General features: G+C 36.5%; 1 protein-coding gene across 2 annotated transcripts in view; it reads left to right on the forward strand.

Moving 5' to 3' along the window:
- Window positions 1–16865, forward strand: part of nr6a1a (nuclear receptor subfamily 6, group A, member 1a) — a 229221-nt gene that overhangs the window by 187466 nt on the left and 24890 nt on the right. For both annotated transcript variants that reach the window (XM_079827178.1, XM_079827179.1), the window contains one exon: window positions 16279–16509. In XM_079827178.1, coding sequence (XP_079683304.1) covers window positions 16279–16509 — 231 coding nt within the window. The remainder of the gene's footprint in view (window positions 1–16278; window positions 16510–16865) is intronic.

The raw sequence follows: 16865 nt of genomic DNA on the forward strand, positions 1-16865 counted from the left end.
AGAGCAGAGCGATTCAAGTGACTTTTTTTGTACAATTAATTAAAAAGTAACGGATATTAAACTCTGAAGTGCTTTTCCCTAGACATTTACATTTAGAGAACATCCATTTATGCCTTGCGTTTTCTTCACTTGGTCTTAGAAAGGTCTTAAAATAGTCTTAAAGGGATAGTTCACCCAAAAATTTAAATTCTGTCATTTACTCACCCTCAAGTTGTTCCAAACCTGTATGAGTTTCTTTGTTCTGCTGAACAGAAAATATGATATTTAGAAGAATGCTTGTAACAAAGAAGATAGAGCAATCATTGACAACCATAGTATTTTTTACCCTACTATGGTAGTCAATGGTTGCTCTATATGCTCTGTTACAAACATTCTTCAAAATATCTTATTTTGTGTTCAGCAGAACAAAGAAACTCATACAGGTTTGGAACAACTTGAGGATGAGTAAAGGATGACAGAATTTTCATTTTTGGGTGAACTATCCCTTTAAATTGATCTTCAGAATCCCTGTTAAAGGGATAGTTCACCCAAAAATGAAAATTCTGCCATCATTTACTCGCCCTCAAGTTGTTCCAAACCTGTATGAGTTTCTTTGTTCTGCTGAACACAAAAGAAGATATTCGGAAGAATGTTTGTAACCAAGCAGAGAGAGCAACCATTGACTACCACAGTAGGGAAAAAAGCAGATAGAGCAACCATTGACTACCATAGTATTGTTACAAACATTAATTCAAATATCTTCTTTTGTGTGCAGCAGAACAAAGGAACTCATACAGGTTTGGAACAAGCTGAGGGTGAGTAAATGATGACAGAATTTTCATTTTTGGGTGAACTATCCCTTTAATGTTAGTGAACGCATCACCAAAACAAAAATAGTATTTTCTTGTAAAAATATGTGTTTTCTGCTGTCATTAAGAAGGTCTTATTTTGGCATAATTGATGTTGGTGTCCGTCGCTCTTCATTGGTTTATCTATTCGTATTCTCAAACGAGAGCAGAAAACCTCACTTAAATCACACGAAACACCTCATTATAAACCATCGCCTGTAACCGCGTGAGCCACGTACAAATCTGGTGCTTTCATCTAAATTCAGTCAATTGCTTTAAAGTAAAAATGAGATGAAATGCCATTTTTCTGAGCCCTCACCTGTATGCAGATCTCTGACTGTCTGAGCCGAGAAAAACATCTGCCCTTGCGGCGAGGGATCAATGTCTTGTGTAATGTTTGCAGATATTTCAGGTTTTGATGTGCTTTATCTGCTGATGGCCTTTATTGATTTTGTTAAGCTAACTTACAGAGAGGGCCAAACAATGGGCAAGATGCTGAAACGCAGCGATGTGGATGAGCGCGTCAATACTCCGCTGTAACGCCGTCGAGGTCTTTCTCTCATCAAGGTTTCAGATAATTGGCCTTCGGGTGCTTTACTGTAAGACCTGCTGTTATGATATAATACAGGGGTTTCTGAAGCCTCGACAGCCGGAATCCGTCTGAATATGATATAATGTGCAATAGCGTTCAAAAGCTTGGGGTCAAACATTAAAAAAAAAACATACTGTTTCGTCTGCTCAACAAGGCTGCATTTATTTGAACGGAAAACAGTAAAAATGTGAAATATTTGTATCATTTAAAGCAGCTGTTTTCTATGTGAATATATAATAAAGTTTAATTTATTCCTGTATAATTTACTCCAGTCTTCACTGTTACGTGATCCTTCAGAAATCATTCTGATATGATGATTTGCTGCTCAAGAAACATTTTTGATTATTATCAGTCTATAAATTAAAACAATTCCAGAATTGTTTAAATCGAAAGTTCAAATTCATTTTAAATAGAGCCATTTTTAACAATTTAATGCATCCTTGCTGAATAAAAAAAATATATTTTTTTTTAAGAAAATCCCACTGAATGGTAGTGTGATGAATGCATTTTTAAAATCGCAAAATCGTGTGTACAATTTTTTAGGTTTTAAAAAAAATGGTCTTTTATGCACACAGAGGCTGCATTTACTTGAGCGAACATACAGTAAAAATCGCGAAATATTATTCCAATGTAAAACAGCTGTTTTCTATGAAAATATATAGAGTAGTGTAATTTATTTCCGTGATTAAAAGCTGAATTTTCAGTGTCACATGATCCTTCAGAAATCATTCTAATATAATGATTTGATGCTTAATAGTTCTGTGAAACTTTTTCCTGGATTATTTAGTGATTTTTGATCAATTTAATGTATCCTTGCTGAATAAAAAAAGTATTAAATATTAAGAAAATCCCACTGATTGGTAGTGTGGAATGAATGCATCTTTAAAATCTTTTAAAAAATATTTAGTTTTTAAAAAATAAGTCTTTTATGCGCACAAAGGCAGCATTTATTTAACCAAAAATACAGTAAAAATAACTCTTTTCTATGTGAATATATATATAGTAAAGTATAATTTATTCTTGTGATCAAAGCTGAATTTTCAGCATCATTACTCCAGTCTTCAGTGTCACATGATCCTTCACAAATCATTCTCATATGATTTGATGCTCAATATTTTTTATACTTTTTTTCTAAATTCTTCAATGAATAGAAAGTTCAAAAGAACGACATTTATTTGAAAACGAAATCTTATTATACATATCTTTACAGTGACTTTTGATCAATTTAATGCATCCTTGCTGAATACAAATATTAATTAATTTATTTTTAAACTCACTGAATGGTAGTGTGTATGAATGCATCTTTAACATCTCTTTGGCTTAGACTTGCGAAGCCCAGGGTTAAGTCCAGGCGACTGAATGGACTGTTGTCAGAAATGCATTTACATGAAGCACAAAGCCTTTCTCCGAGCGGCAGGATTTCAGTGGGTGTGTGTCGGCAGAATGCTTTGCGTTACATTAAGACTCGGTGTAATTACCGCATGCTAATTCCTGCCTGTTGTAATGGTTATGAGATTACTACAGCGGGGGAGACTACAGCGCTCCTCAAGCTCTTGTGCTTTGCATTTGAGAAAAGCCCAGATGAGTGTGGAAGTGTGGAGGATTAACATGACACTGTCCGGCCCTGGAGATCGGAGCCATCGGGACACAAAACATGCTCCGATTCAACCGCTTTGATACAGGTTATTAGAGTTAACTAAAACTAAACCCATAACACACTGGTAGCACTTTACTCAACACCTTTATAAGAGTATAATGCATTATGTTTAATGCATTAATTATGCCTTGTAACGGATCTTATCATGATCTCATAAATATACTTGTTCTACGCATGACAAACAATCAGTTTCTGATGTAACAAGTATTATAATGCATTTAAACTTTGGTTAGAGTTATTTATGAAAATATATAATGCATTATAATGTACATTATGAATGTTTTTATAATGCATTATACATAGTGTTACATTTTTTGTCACTTAAAATAAAACATTAAATGACAAACTGGAGAAAAAAAAACCTTAAATGTATTTCAGCTGTAGTTGCCAAAGCAACATTTATCATTTTCATTTAGTTTAACGATGTATTAAAATAACATTTAATAAAAAATGTATAGATATATTTATGAAAAAACAAAACAATAACCAATAAAACTGACTAAAACTTGACAAAAGATAAAAGTAAATATATAAAATAAAAAATATTTAATACAAAAAAAATCATTAAATCATGTGATGTATGTATGGCCAGATTTGACCAGCTTGAGCGTCTGTAAAAAGTGATGTGCATATAGATAAAAAGCAGAGGATCCAGAGAAAGGAGAAAGAGGGATAGAAGAGCGGAAAAGTACAGGAAAGCCGAACCTCCCCCGAACACCCGCTCAGCTGGGATTGATTGTAATGAAAGGAAAGACAAAGAGAGAGAGCTCTGTGTTTCTCTCTGTCCCCATCCTCCGCTCTCTCCTGCCATCATCTGTTTTGTCCTCCCATCCTCCGCTACACACTCACTCGTACACACACACACACTCACTCTTACACACTCTCTCACACAGACACACTCACTCACTCTTTTCTCTCTCAAACACACACTCTCTCACACACACACTCACACCCACACAAACAAACAGACACAGTCACTCACACATAAACAGACACACTCACACTCTCTCACATACACACACACACACACACACACACACACACACACTCACTCACACACACACAAACACACACAAACAGATACACTCACTCTCTCTCACACACACTCGCACACAAACAGACACACTCACTCACTCACTCTCTCTCACACACACACACACACACACACTCACACACACTCACACACACACACACACACACACACACACAAACAGACAGACACAATCTCTCTCACACAGACTCACTCACTCTCTCTCTCTCACACACACACACACTCACACACACTCACTCTCTCTCACACACACACACACACACACTCACTCACTCACTCACACACACAAACAAACAGACAGACAGACACTCACTCACTCTCAAACACACACACACACACACACACACACACACACACACACACACACACACACACACACACACACACACACACACACACAAACAGACACACTCACTCTCTCTCACACACACAAACAGACACACTCACTCTCTCTCTCACACACACACACACACACTCACACACAAACAGACACATTCACCTACACACACTCTCACACACACACACACACACACACACAAACAGACACTTACTCACTCTCTCTCTCTCTCACACACACACACACACAAACAGACACACTCACTCTCTCTCTCTCTCACACACAAACAAACACACATTCACCTACACACACACTCACACACTCTCTCTCACACACACACACACACACACACACAAACAGACACTTACTCACTCTCTCTCTCTCACACACACACAAACAGACACACTCACTCTCTCACACACACACACACACACACAAACAGACACACTCACTCTCACACACACACACACACACACTCACACACAAACAAACACACATTCACCTACACACACACTCACACACTCTCTCTCACACACACACACACACACACAAACAGACACTTACTCACTCTCTCTCTCACACACTCATACTCATTCACAAACACACACACACACACTCATGCACCCCCACATTAACACACACACACACACAAACAAACATTTAACATAGTAATCAGTCACTTGTCTAAAATAACAACACTCATATTGTTAATACAGTATAAAAAAATATAGACAGTTAATAATATTTCACAATATCTAATGTATGTCTGGTCGAATAAACAGCCTTGGTGAGCAGAAGAGACTTTCTTTCAAAAACATAAAAAATCTTACTGACCACAAACCTTTGAATGATATATGCTTATAAAATATACAGTATATGTTTAATTTTCTAAGATCATAATATTTTTCTTCATTTTTTTCCCATTGATTTTGGGGTGTAATATGACCTGCAGTGTTGCCAATTTAACAACTTTGTCAAAATGTTCACACCCTGTTAGCAACTTTTTTTCTTCAAAAAAGCGACTAGGGCCAAATCTATAGAGGAGTCACTATATAACACACGTACTGTTGTCTGACAGAAAACATGTCATTTGGACATTTGGCTATTAAAATACAATATGTGAGCACAGATTAGGAGAGAAAACAGAAGATTTCATGAGTTTTTGCGCAGGCTTTATCTTCTTTCCATCAACAGTTGTCAACACGGCAGACCTGGGCATGTTCTCGTCAGGCTTAACACTGATCTCACCCGCCGGACACATTAAACCTGCACTCAGGCCTGACCCATTACACGCTTCCACACGAGCCTGCCGTTTAAACAGTGACACTGATATCAGAACAGTATAAAAATAGAGAATTTCTCACATGAAGTGCTTGACTTTAAATGACATACTCAGACGTTCATATCTGTACACAAGTTATTTCTGTCTACAAAACTCATTTCAAGCATTTAAACTGAAACGGGTCGATCATGACGAGTCGAGTGTGTTCAAACAAAATTATATGACGGAATACACACTCCCATTCAAATGTTTAGAGTCAGTAAGATTTTTGAATTAATATTTAGCAAAGATGCATTAAAGGAACACTCCACTATTTTTGAAAATAGGCTCATTTTACAACCATTCAGCCGATCTCTTAGCCTGACAAGCCAGACCCACATCAAGATGTTGGGTCTGGGAACACACCATTGGCAGGGCTCAATCTGAGGGGCGGGACAAACGGTTGTCTTTCAAATTCCCTCTGCACGCAATAGGATAGCGCTACAACCAACCAGAGCAACGAAGAAGGTGAAGCGGAGCTAGTTGATAGATTAAACTTTCGCCGTATCCGGTCGGCAAAACTCTGAACACATCTTCCTTTCTTAAGAATGACTTCAGTCCTGTTCTTTGTTCTTTTCTCAAAGAAAAGCTTAACGCTGAGTCTTCCAGAGTCACGGCCAAAGCCGATTCAAAAGACCGCCGTTCGCCAGCTTCTTTGGTTACAAGTAGTACACGGAACCGCGGCAACTCTACCGTCATTATGTTAAGCCCGCCCACCGACTCTATACACGATGTGATTGGCCTGACCAGAGTTAGTTTTTTCCAGCTCGCAAGCCAACGGAGAGTTGCTAGACACCCTGGCTGCAAATTACATTTGCTGCCGCTAGGGTGCGTCTAGATTTCTAGGCTACCGATCTCTGGGTCTGGCGGTAGCACTTTTAGCATAGCTTAGCCTGAAAATAGTCCCCAGCAGCTCCCTGTGCAAGTAGGTCGTCATGTTGGTTATGTTGACAGAAGTTAGCCTATTTTCAGATGCTGCGTAATATCATTAGGCCGCTGCACCCATGGTACGGCAGCAAAGTTCCTTGATTATTACGCAGGAATGAGTTCCTAGCTTTGTCGTCCTAGAAATTCGCAACTTTTCATTTTCTGTCTTGATACACGATGTAACTACAGAAGAGTCAAGTTTTAAATAGGAAAAATATTGAAACTTTTTCGTCATTTTTGAGCGAGATGCTAACGGTCTAATCAGATTCAATGATCTATGCTACACTCTCAGAAAAAAAGGTACAGTGGAGGTACAATTTTGTTCCTTGGGGAACAAAATGTATAACTGTACCTTTTAAAGGTACACAATTGGTCCTTAGGGTATTAAACCATTGGCAGCCAAGTTCGGTCCTAGTGAGCTGCTGTCCTGCCGAGTTTGGCTCCAACACTGAAAGACATCTATAAAAGCTCTTATTGAGAATTAACAGAGGTTTAGATGTTGGTTGTATTGAAAATATGTGGTTACCATTATGGCGATCAGTGTTTCCTTTAGTTTGGCAGTTTGACTCTTGCCTTTTTATGTGAGTTTGTGGTTTTTGCTACATTGTTAACAAAACACATAATCTGTTGAAATCAAAAGAAGTCATAAACAAAAATTGTCATGAAGAAAAATGTTTGACTAAACTCATCACTGATTAAAAATATTTATAAATAATATTCACCAACGATACTTTCTTGCCACAGATCAAGCATTCTGAATTCAGAATTTGAAATACATTCTAGGGAGAAAAAAGTTTAGATGCACACAAGGTATCAAGAACCAGCATATTAATCTCAACAATGGTGACATACTTAATGCTGCAATGCATACTGGGAGCCATGAGTTTTATACTGTGGTAGCTTGGTAGCGTTGGAGCTAAACTCTGCAGGACATCAGCTCTCTAGGGCCGAACTTACCTACCCCTGACTTAGAGGTACAAAAATGTACCCTTAAGGGTGACACTGACGGCCACTTGTACCATAAAAGGTACAATTTTGTACTGTTTTTTTTTTTGAGAGTGTAAGCTATGCTAAAAGTGATACCGCCAGACCCAGAGATCGGCTGAATGGATTCGAAAACGGTAAAACTCAACTGTTTAACTCTAGGGGAGTTGGAAAATGAGCCTATTTTCAAAATAAGTGGAGTGTTCCTTTAAATTGATCGAACGCGACAGTAAAGACATTTAAAATACTACAAAAGATTTTGGTTTCAAATAAATGCTTATTTCTTAAAGAATCCTGAAAAAAATTTCACGGTTTCCACAAAAATATGAAAGATACTGAGCGGCAAATCCTCATATTAGAATGATTTCTAAAGGGTCATGTGACACTGAAAACTGGAGTAATGATGCTGAAAATTCAGCTTTGATCACAGGAATACATTACACTTTACTATATATTCACATAGAAAACAGCTGATTTACATTGGAATAATATTGCACAATTTATTCGTGTATTTTTTATCAAATAAATGCAGGCTTGGTGAGCAGAAGAGACGTTAAGAGAAAAACTTTTGAACGGTAGTGTGTTTACAGTATATATCATTTTATTTAATATACAATATACTATTCCTTTAGTTTGAAGAGGCAGCCGAAGCCACAATTTTTAAACTCAAATTCCCAACGCCCTGAAAAGAATTCCAGGATCCTCCAGTTGGTCCCGGCGTGTGAGTGACGGGGCAGAATGAGACGGGGCGGGGGGTGTGAAGTGACGCTGTGGGATCAAGTGTGTGAAGGTGCGAGAGAACTCCAGGTTTATAGGCTGGCCATGCACTTGAAAGAGAGGGCGACAAATTTAACCAATCAAAGAAGGCCGGGGTGTGAATAAAGGAAGCCGGCGTTGGAAGCAGTGTTTTCTCATTAAAGGAAGTCGGTCATTTCACATGCGCTGGTCAATAATTTATGGTTTCAGATGCCTCCTGCATAACGTAACATCTGCTAGGAATTCCAGGCAAATGGTTTGAGGTCACAGGGAAGGGTCAGTGTTACAGTAGCGCATATGGGCGTCCTCTCCATTTGACAAATATGCCACCAGGGCATGAAGTCACACTTTTGTGCTCAATACTGATTCATTTGCTAGAAATAGGTTGTCCTGCATGTTGAATTTGGCTTATGAGACTCTGTGATTTGGTAGCAGATGCATGTGTTTTAACACTGTGTTAAAGCCTCATGTAAGGCTTATCTGACTGGAAGCTCTTGTGTTTCCAGTACAGTAAAGCTCTCAGTATGTTAAAGTTCACCGCCGGTATCTCAATGCCAATGTCGTTCAGATGCAAAAGTCTCCTATTCTCCCTTTAACAGATCAGCCCGAGTCTGTCCGCATATTCCCACCCCATCAGGGGAGTCCCGCCGAGTCGGGCTCAATGTTATTTAGCCGTTTGATGATAATCTTCTTCATATTCATGCATTTCCTCTGGAATGGTCTAAAAGCCTAGGAAACCAACATTTAAAAAACAAAAAGCTATTTTTAGCATTTAGATTCAAAATGTTTCATGCAAAAAGTCAAATGCAGGTTAAAACAATCAAGGGATTTGTTTTTCCAAGTAGTAGATATGACTTGAGAGGGCATTCATGTGACTGTAGGAATAGTGTGGTCAATGTCTATATGGTTGTTAGTACATGAGATGCTGTATTTATTCAGTGCTATTTTCACTGTGTTTACTTCTATTGATTGTTCATATACACTGTTTTTTTTTACTGAGTATGTTTGTCTTGTTCTTGTCTTAAATCAAGATCCATTTACTAGATAAGTAAAATGACAAGATATGTCTCATTTTACAAAAAAAAAAAAAAAAAAAAAACAGAAGGAAGGAAGTTTTTGCTTAAAACAAGCAAAGTTATCTGCCACTGCAGTAAGAAAAAAATCATTCTTATTACCCCACTGGAAGATTATTTAGCTTGTTTTAAGCAAAAATTCACTTAAAGGTGCACTATGTAAAACATTTTCAGTAAAATATCCAAAAACCACTAGGCCAGTGTTATATATTTTGCTCAGTTGAGTACTTACAATATCCCAAATGTTTCCAACTATTTGTAAATTGTGAGAAAATTGCTATTTTAACCAAGGAACCGGGACGTGTGAGGGAGTCGCCTGTCGATTGCGTCATATCTGCGTTTCCCTCTGTTTTTTCGGTTTTATTTTGCAGAAACGCTTTCCTCTTACTGCAGTGTGAACAAGTGCCATAGCAGCTGCCGAGAGAACGCACAGAGTAACGTCATAACATAATTTTCAACACACTCAGATGTATCTAATATGATAAATAGAGCTGCGTTACCTCATACTCATGACCGGAAAAGCGGAAAATGGCGCCGGCGACTGCGTCATAATAAAAGTCCCGCTGCTCGCGAGGCGAGTGTTGTGTTCATCTTATTAACAATCTCTCCAGCGGCCTTGCTTAGCTCCACAACACTCGGTCCTGCTCTGCTTCATACTACAGTAACGTTAATAATCGCATCCATGAACATGATTTCTACCCGAGTCCTATCCCGATTCTTTTCCACCAGCTGTGAGGTGAAGACCACATGTCCCAAGATTCTGCGCTCAAACTTGGCGTCATCAAACTACACCTATGTTTAGAATAGGCGACCTCTAGCGGACGGAAAAGTTACATAGTGCACTTTTTAATTTAGTTTTTTTTTTTTTGAAAACAAGATATAATACTTATGTAGTAACTGCATCTTGATGTAAGATTTTTTTTTATATTTAGACTGAAAACAAGACAACACTAAGTAAGAAAAGCATTTTTTTGCAGTTCTTTTGCATGTTTTTAACTTTTATTGATTTCATTTAAATGGTCGAAATAACAACAGTAATATTTATTTGATAAATATGTAGATATTTACATAATATTCATAATACATAATATATAGTTTTTTACACATTTAACGTTTTAACTAACTTAATACATGAAAAAAATGCATAGATTCATTGAAATTGAACTGATTGATTATTTGCGCCATTTTCAACTATTCGCTGTTGCTTAATTTTATACCACAAATACACTATTCAAAACTTGGGGGATGTTTCCTTAATGAATTTGTGTGATCAAAAATACAGTAAAAATTGTGAAATATTATTCCAAGGTGAAACAGCTGGTTTCTATATGAATATATAGAGTAGTGTAATTTATTCCTGTGATCAAAGCTGAATTTTCAGCATCATTACTCCAGTCTTGATCCTTCAGAAATCATTCTGATATGATGATTTGATGCTCAATATCTTTCCCCCCCCAGTACTCTTTGACGAATAGACAGATAAAAAGAAATATAATTTTTTTTGTAACATTATAAATGTATTCCGGTGTGGTAGTGTATATTGTAAACATTCAGTATCGGCAGTCGTGCGACCGATTTGTTTTTCTTGTGACCCCTTTTTTGAAGCACCCGAGGAAACAAAATGCAAGGAAAAATGTCCATCTGTCATCTATCCTGTCATGTGTAAACCGTTTCAAATGATTGTAAACAAAGCCTCTTGCTTCAGGTCAAAATATGAAGCTTTAAACCTGTGAAGTAAGGCCACACTTAACACGTGTGTAACCCTGGACTGTACCCGCGCACTCTTGACCCCTCCGGCTCGCCCGGCTCCTCTGAAAACACTGAAGCATCGCTGCTTTGAAAGCCTGATGAAAAGACGGCATTTGCACTGTAATCATACAGTCCTAAAGAGGAGGAAAGGCGCGTCAGATGGCATGAATGGCCTGTTCTTGACTCCGCTGTAATGACGGGCCGGTGGAACTCCCTCTCGTATTGAGAAAGAAAAGGCGCTGGGCCGTGACCCTGTTTTTATGACTTGAACTCTCTGTTAATGGTCCACAGCCCCGGCCGTTGACCCCGCCAGCTCTTTCCTCTTCTCCCCGGCTCTCTTTCACCGAGAGATCATCCGGGTTTGTTTATCGCCTTGACTTTCGGTCAGTTTCCACTTTTATAACGCGTACATCTTTCATCACACGATCACCTTTACACAAACAGAAAGATACCGTCTGAAAATCAACACTGTAAAAAACATTTTTTTTTTAATGATTTATCACAACTTTTTATCTGTTGTCAAATCAACTTACATAGTTAATCTGGTTCAAAAAACATATTTTTAGTTTCTATTATTAAACCAATTTCAATTGTTCATTTCAATGAATTAAACATTTTAATTTTTTTTTAAACCAACAATATTTTTACAGTGCAGAATCATTTTTCATTTAAATTGATTCATCAAATCACTTGAATGCTGCCGTTTAGCACTATATTAATTGTGTAAAGCCTTGAATTATTATTGTTGTTTTAACTGGGAAAAAAAATAGTAACCTGTTGCCTTAAAATTTGAAGTTCATTGAAATTAAAAATTTGAGTTAATACAATGAAGGACATTGGCTTAATCAACAGAAACTTAAAATAGTATGTTATCTGAACCACATATGATCTAAGTTGATTTGACAAAAGAAAAAGAAAAAAGTACAATCTTTTTTTACAGTGTAGATATAAAATAATAGTTTTTTTTCCTTTTAATTGAACAGTTTATTGAACCTTTAGATAAAATGTTACAACAATACATCTAGAAAAGGTTATGGCTCATGAGATATAGTGAGAATATGGAGGAAAAAACAGCTCAATTTTCAAAAAGACAGCAATTTGGTATTTATATGGCCAAAAAAGTAAATCAATGATCTTTATTACAGTATAGCAGACACTTACATAAAATGCATATAAATATCAATATCTGCCAATAATATGTCTTATGATATTATAATGCTTAGTTTTATGATCAAATCTCTGTCGTTTTAAAACATATAAAGCAATGCGACACGATGATTGACAGATGAACAGATAAACCTTCCTCAAAATCCTGATGATCATATTTCATACTCACATTTGAATCAAGTAAACCTGAGTTGCTTCAGTCCAGGAAGTGTTTGTCTTGAAATATTACTAGCAATATCATAAGTTGATGTTTTTACTCCCTTAAGAGTGTGCAACAGGTTTAATCATGTTAATCATGTAGTAATTTAGCATCAGATATGATACATTATAGGCTTTATTAATGCAAATCTTTTTGATAGAATCCATTATTTATTCACTACACAGTCATCACTGCTGATTCTTCCCCATTTAACCAACGAAAGCGTCGGATTCTTCAGTGATTCCCTCTTATGAAGTGAAATTAATCTGTTCATCACTGTATGTTCTGTTAATGGGTCATTAGAGAGAGCGATTGGCTCAGGATCCGAGCTCATTCTGTCCTCCAGTGCTGATTGTATTGCAGCCGGGGGTCTGGCTTCAGTGTTAGCTGATCTCGTGACTCTGACAGCGGGCGAGCGAGGGAGCAAGGGAGGGTTAGTGTTTCCGCTGCTCTCGGTTTGAACCCTTTCTTCGCTTAGTCAGCCGTGACGCCACAGCCGCGGTGAGCAAGCACATTCCTCGCGCATTCACAGTTACCATGGCACCGACCCATCTGGTCACAACCCGGGGGAGGGTGTGTGTGTGTGTATGTGTGTTTGTCTTAGGCTGCGTCCCAAATCACACACTTCCCAACTGTATAGTAGGTGAAAAACAGTATGTGACAAAAGAAGTTTGTGTGAATTCACAGCACTCATAAAAGAGCGGGCAAAAAGCAGCTACTGCTTCCGGCGAGATTCTGAAGGGTGCATCTGATGGACTCTTTACTATCCCATGAGGCCACAGGACAGGATTTGTGAATGACAGTGACGCCGGAACGGTCACATGATAATGACAACATGGCGGATGTAGTACGTCCGGATTACATTCATACTGTATAGAACAAGGGTTTTCAAACTGGGGCCCAAAGGGACCCCAAGGGACCGCAAAGGAGTGACAGGGGGTCTGTGGGAAAGTCTAGAAAAACCATGAAAAATTTAAATAAATAAATGAATAAGATTAAAATAAATAAATATGTTATTAAATATTAAATTAACGTAAGCATATAAAAATGTATAATACAATTAAAATAAGTAAATGTATTTTTTTTATTAGATTAAATGAATAAATAAATGATTGTATGTTAAATTAACATATGATAAAAGTGTAAAAAATTATAAATAAATGAGATTGATATTAATATATGTGAGAGCCTGGAGTAAAACTGTAAGAAATAATAGAATAATAATATTAAAATAAGTAAATTAGCTTAAATAAACATGCAAAAGTTTGAGAAATACCATTTATATATATATGTGTGTATATATGTGTGTGTGTGTGTATATATATATATATATGTATGTATGTATGTGTGTGTGTGTGTGTGTGTGTGTGTGTGTGTGTGTGTGTGTGTGTGTGTGTGTGTGTGTGTGTGTGTGTATGTGTGTATGTGTGTGTGTGTATGTATATATATATATATATGTACATAAATAAATTAGATTAAAATAAATAAATTAAAATATTTTTATTCATCTATTAATTTAATAAAAATGTATATTTTACTCACATTTTTATTCATTTATTTTAATTTAATTATTTAATTAATTAATTAACATTTTATTTTATATGTTATCATGTTAATTTTGCATTTAATCATTTATTTATTACACACACTCACATTAGATTGAAATAAAAAAAAATTATACCTTTAACATTACATTATTATAGTGAGTAGAAAATATATAAAATAAAGTAACTTAATAGAATCAAATGTTAGATAATATATATTTTTTTAGTGTATTAGGTGGGTGTTTATAAAAGTCAGATGTCTTGTAAATTTCAGGATGTGTGTCCCTCACACGATGACGTTCATGTCTGGGGGTCCGTGGCGTCTAAAGCTTTGAAAAGCCCTGAAATAGAACACACTTTTATCAACATTATAAAATTAAGTAAAACCTTCTTAACTTTCTGATACTGGTGTTCCCGTCATGCACTGGGGCATGCATGATTGCTTTTTCACTGTTTTCCAGCTGTATATACACTGTTTTATCATTGCTTTTGTAGTTAGTCTTTTGTGACATCTGGAGTCCATTTTCTACTCAAAATGACACATTCATACTGAAAAAATTATCTAATGAATGTTACCGTTATTATGTACCACGTATTGAAGCATGCACTTTAAAAGCTTGACTTAATTCAGTGTTATTGTGACCCTGGAGCACAAAACCAGTCATGAGTCTCACTGGTATATTTGTAACAATAACAATACATTAGATGGGTCAAAATGATCAAAAAAAATGTTTTATGCCAAAATCATTAGGATATTAAGTAAAGAACATGTTCCATGAAGATATTTTGTACATTTCCATCTGTAAATATATATAAAAATGTATTATTAGTAGTAATATGCATTGCTAAGGACTTTTTTTGCATTGCTAAGGAGAAAACTAAGATTTTCTCAATATGTAGATTTTTTTGCACCTCAGGTTCCAAATATTGTCCTATCCTAACAAACCACACAGCAATGGAAAGCTTATTTATTCAGCTTTCAGATGATGTATAAATCTCAATTGAAAAAAATGTACCCTTATGACTGATTTTGTTGTCCAGGGTCACAGTGTGAGTAAAATGTACTTGAAACAGAGTATTGCAAAGTAAACGTCAACCTGTTTTCTTTGTTAATTTGACTTAATCCAGTTATCTTTTACTTAATTCCATATGTGAGAGTTACTTGAAAAACTGTGTGTACAAGACTTGCAATATACATATATTTTTTAATTAACTATACTTGTTTTTTCGGTGTTGGTGTTGGGTTCTTTTTTACTTTAATTTATCATAAAACAAAATTTCCTAAACAACACAAAATGACTTTTGAAATGCCTTTAACTTTAATTACCTAATTATTGGATATTCAGTCACATCAGATTGTGATTGGAAGGTGCAAATATTATTGGTTTATATTATTTCTCTTCACCCACACAGCCTTGGATAGCAGAAAAGAAAGTTGTGCTTAATAAAACATTTATTTAAAAATAATATAATAATAATAATAATATATGTATATGTATATATATGTGTGTATATGTATGTTTCCTGAGCAGCAAATCCTCATATTAGACTGATTTGTAAAGGATCATGTGACACTGAAGACTGGAGTAATGATGATAAATTTGAATTTGATCACAGGAAAATATAACACTTAATATACTTAATATTCACATAGAAAACAGCTGTTTTACATTGGAATAATATTTCACAATACTGTATTTTTGATTAAATAAATGCAGCTTTGGTGAGCAACTTGATGTCTATACCAACCCCAAACCTTTGAACAGTAGCGCATCTTCATAGCAAAGATGTGAATGTACACTGTAAAAAAATATATGATCAATAAGTTATGACAGCATATGTTTTTACAAGCATTTTTCAAAAAAAGAAATGTGTAAGTTATACAAGATTCAACTCATTTTTTAAAGTCAGTTTATTGTAATTTAAGTTGGAATGACTTCGACATCCAAGTTGATTGTACTTAAAAATGTAAGGCAGCAACTTTATTTATTATATTGACAGTGCAAGTTTCAGGAAAATGATCGCTCTAAAATGTTCGTTTAGAGGTGTATATGTGCATATGATGGTCCTAATCTGTGTGTGTGTTTCTCTCAGATGACCAGGCTGAGCAGCGCTCTTGTCTCATCTGCGGAGACCGCGCCACAGGACTGCACTATGGCATCATTTCCTGCGAGGGCTGCAAGGGCTTCTTCAAGCGCAGCATCTGCAACAAGCGCGTGTACCGATGCAGCCGCGACAAGAACTGCGAGATGTCGCGCAAACAGCGCAACCGCTGCCAGTACTGCCGGCTGCTCAAGTGCCTGCAGATGGGGATGAACCGCAAAGGTGAGAGACGGAGAGAGAGAGAGAAAGAGAGAGAGAGTCCACCCACAAACACGCCTTTCCAACACACAAACATTTCTTGAAATTCTTTTGCTGGTGTGTTTTCCAGCTGGTCCAAGCTGGTTTAGATGGTTGATCAGGTGACCTGCTTGAACTAGTATGAACTGGGTTTCCCTCCCAAGAGAAGGGAAAATGCATTAAACCAATCAGCACTGCCCTCTAGTGACCGTGTCAATAATGCACAAGAGCTGAGCTCACGTGAGCCTGTGAGAAACACTATAGACCGAGCATTACTTTAGATCTCATTATTCACGGTCATATTTTATGTTTGGGTTAGGGCTGAAACATCTTCAGGAGAT

This window comes from Gobio gobio (assembly GCF_949357685.1).
Source record: "Gobio gobio genome assembly, chromosome: 10".
NCBI classification, from domain to species: Eukaryota; Metazoa; Chordata; class Actinopteri; order Cypriniformes; family Gobionidae; genus Gobio; species Gobio gobio.